This window comes from Melanotaenia boesemani, chromosome 15 (assembly GCF_017639745.1).
Source record: "Melanotaenia boesemani isolate fMelBoe1 chromosome 15, fMelBoe1.pri, whole genome shotgun sequence".
In the NCBI taxonomy this organism is placed as follows: Eukaryota; Metazoa; Chordata; class Actinopteri; order Atheriniformes; family Melanotaeniidae; genus Melanotaenia; species Melanotaenia boesemani.
In genome coordinates, this window is record NC_055696.1 from 31163170 (window position 1) to 31165687 (window position 2518).

The window sequence follows — 2518 nt, forward strand, 5'->3', positions numbered from 1 at the left end:
GGCCCACATTCACACCATTTACACAGTTTAACCAGAACTAAACTGGGCTGACTACTGTGCAGATGTAAAAACAGAAAGATCTTGTTTTCTATTCAGAAAGAACAAAAATGATGATAAAATTAAATTTAGCTGAAACTGCTGAGCTCAGCACAAGCAGCAGAAGGTTGATAGATGATCAATATTTGTCAGTATGAGGTGATCAGATCATTTCGGCTCATTAGCTTCTGTTTGCTTTTCTAAGTGCTAGAACCAGTCAATCAGGATCATGTCTCATTTAACCAACGCTGACCAGCAGCTGATCTCTGAACACACACACACACACATTGTGGTTTCCATCTCTTCTGAGGACTAAGCTGAATTTCCACTCATCTTTTGGAGGTTTAACGTTCCTCTAACTTCAGACCAGGTCTTCATGATTATATTTATTAACCTACTTGATTGTATTTTGCCTTTGACCTCAGAAGGAAGTAAATTTCCTGTAATGCCTGTTCAGCCAAATGTCCCCACAACACAGGTAAACACATGCAAATCAATTGCGGGGGGAGGATGAGTCAGGGGGTGATGGAGGGGTATAAAATGAGGGAAACCCCTTCCTTCTGCCTCACACCTAACAGCTCTTTGCTGCTTCTGCTCTTCCTCATCCCTCCATCCTCCAACTCTGCAGGTAAAGGGTCTTCCTCCTCTTCCTCTCTCTGCACCTGCTCATCCTCCGTCTGTGGAGATGAGATGTTATCTGAAGATAAAACCTCATCTCTGTGTGTGTTCAGCTCTCCTCCAACATGGCAGCACTGTGGCTCCAGTCCTCTCTGCTGGTCTTACTGGTGGCATCGTGGACGAGCTCCCAGGCCGTTGCTCCTTCGCAGCACCTGTGCGGCTCTCACCTGGTCGACGCTCTCTACCTGGTCTGTGGCAGCAACGGCTTCTTCTACAACCCAAAGAGAGACGTGGACCCTCTGCTGGGTGAGAGATCCAAACACAAACAGCATCACTCCACAGATCTGAAACTTTCTGGGTTCAAACCGAACATTTAAGAGGAGTGTTTTGTGACTTGTGTTGTTTTTTTTTTGTTTGTTTTTTTTTTAAACCTAAATGGTCATTAGTATTTTCCTGTTTCCTTGTGATCTTTTGTTTCATGCATTAAGGTTTATCTGCACCTCTTTCGGGCTTATCCTGCCTGTTTGTGTTGATTTCTATCTACATTCTGAAATTCTGAAGATTTTGTTACTTCATCGTCTTTTCGCAGTTCTTGAGGCTTGAGGTTTTTATTATCCTTTTACATATTATCAGGCTCACATGATTCACTTTCCAGTTCAGGTAAATATATTTTATCTCGGCTTGAGAAGTTCAGATTCCTGCACAATGTTTAGGGAACGTTGGGTCACCTGATATTAGCAGATATTTGTTGCTGTGTTTTGTTCTTTTTTACAATAAGTTTCAGCTTTACATTTATCTAAGACAAAAATCCAAACATGCACCTGTTTTTCGGCCTCATCAGGTTTCTTCCACCCGAAGGCAGTCGCAGCTGCTGCTCCGGGCGGCGAGAACGAGGTGGCCGAGTTTGCCTTCAAGGATAAGATGGAGATGATGGTGAAGCGTGGCATCGTGGAGCAATGCTGCCACAAGCCCTGCAACATCTTCGACCTGCAGAACTACTGCAACTGAGCAGGACTCGGCCGGGCTTCGATTAGCTCGGCTCGGCTAACGCAGCCTGACCCTCCCCGACCTCCACCCTCCTTTCTGAAGAGCAGCCATTCGGAACTCTCCCTGAAAAACAGCTAAAGCCACCAAAGTGCTGAGAGACGGACGAAGCTATTTTTCCTAGAAAATAAAGTTTTGTGAATTAAGACGACATTTGTGTGTGTTTGTTGATGTGCTGATTAACTGTATTTTAAAATGAGAAGGAATGACAAACAAGCAAAATTAGTCCAGATAAATCATTGTTTTGCTTCAGATGCAGCTCTGAGGGAAAGTTTTTGTCTCTAACAGGAAGGAGACAGACTGTTTATTACAGGGACAGAAGCATGAGGAAAGGGACTTTACAAATAATTTTCAGATGAAAAATTGAACTTTTCTAAGAAAATCTACAAAAATGCACCCATGAAACATCTTCTAACCGCATCCTAACATTACACCACGTGTTACCACAAACCCTGAGTTAAATGGAAAATAAAACAGACTTGACTCTCCATCAGAAAACGTGTCACAGCAAAAACACAAAGCGGTTCAAGTCAGTGCATTTTTAACAAATCTGGACTTACTGTTCTGTTTAAAGTCCTGATCCAGTCCTCCTGTTTTCATCTCTGACCAGAATCTGAGGGTTTTTCAAGTTTTATTTTTCTGCTTCTTCCCTCATTTCCAGTCCTGTCCTGGTACTGGATCAGTTTTAGTGGAACTTAACTCTGAGTTCTGAATCCTTCAGGCAGAAAGAGGGCTCCTAACTCAAGAGATGAATCATAGTTGTATAAAAGACATAACAGACAACAAAGAACCGGTTTAAACTAGACTTTTAGGTTCTTTG

The 2518-nt window shown here is 42.7% G+C and overlaps 1 protein-coding gene across 1 annotated transcript; it reads left to right on the top strand.

Moving 5' to 3' along the window:
- The first annotated feature begins 606 nt into the window (after positions 1–606).
- On the top strand, positions 607–1830 carry ins (preproinsulin). Its single transcript, XM_042008599.1, has 3 exons — positions 607–664; positions 768–960; positions 1496–1830. The coding sequence occupies exons 2-3, from the start codon at positions 780–782 to the stop codon at positions 1660–1662; spliced, it is 348 nt and encodes a 115-aa protein (XP_041864533.1). The 5' UTR covers positions 607–664; positions 768–779; the 3' UTR covers positions 1663–1830.
- The last annotated feature ends 688 nt before the right edge of the window (positions 1831–2518 follow it).

Bases quoted from the DNA above. Each gene is read 5' to 3' on its own strand.
- ins (XM_042008599.1), top strand. From the start codon at position 780: ATGGCAGCACTGTGGCTCCAGTCCTCTCTGCTGGTCTTACTGGTGGCA. The intron at 961-1,495 runs GTGAGAGATCCA...CGGCCTCATCAG, and splicing joins AGACGTGGACCCTCTGCTGG to GTTTCTTCCACCCGAAGGCA.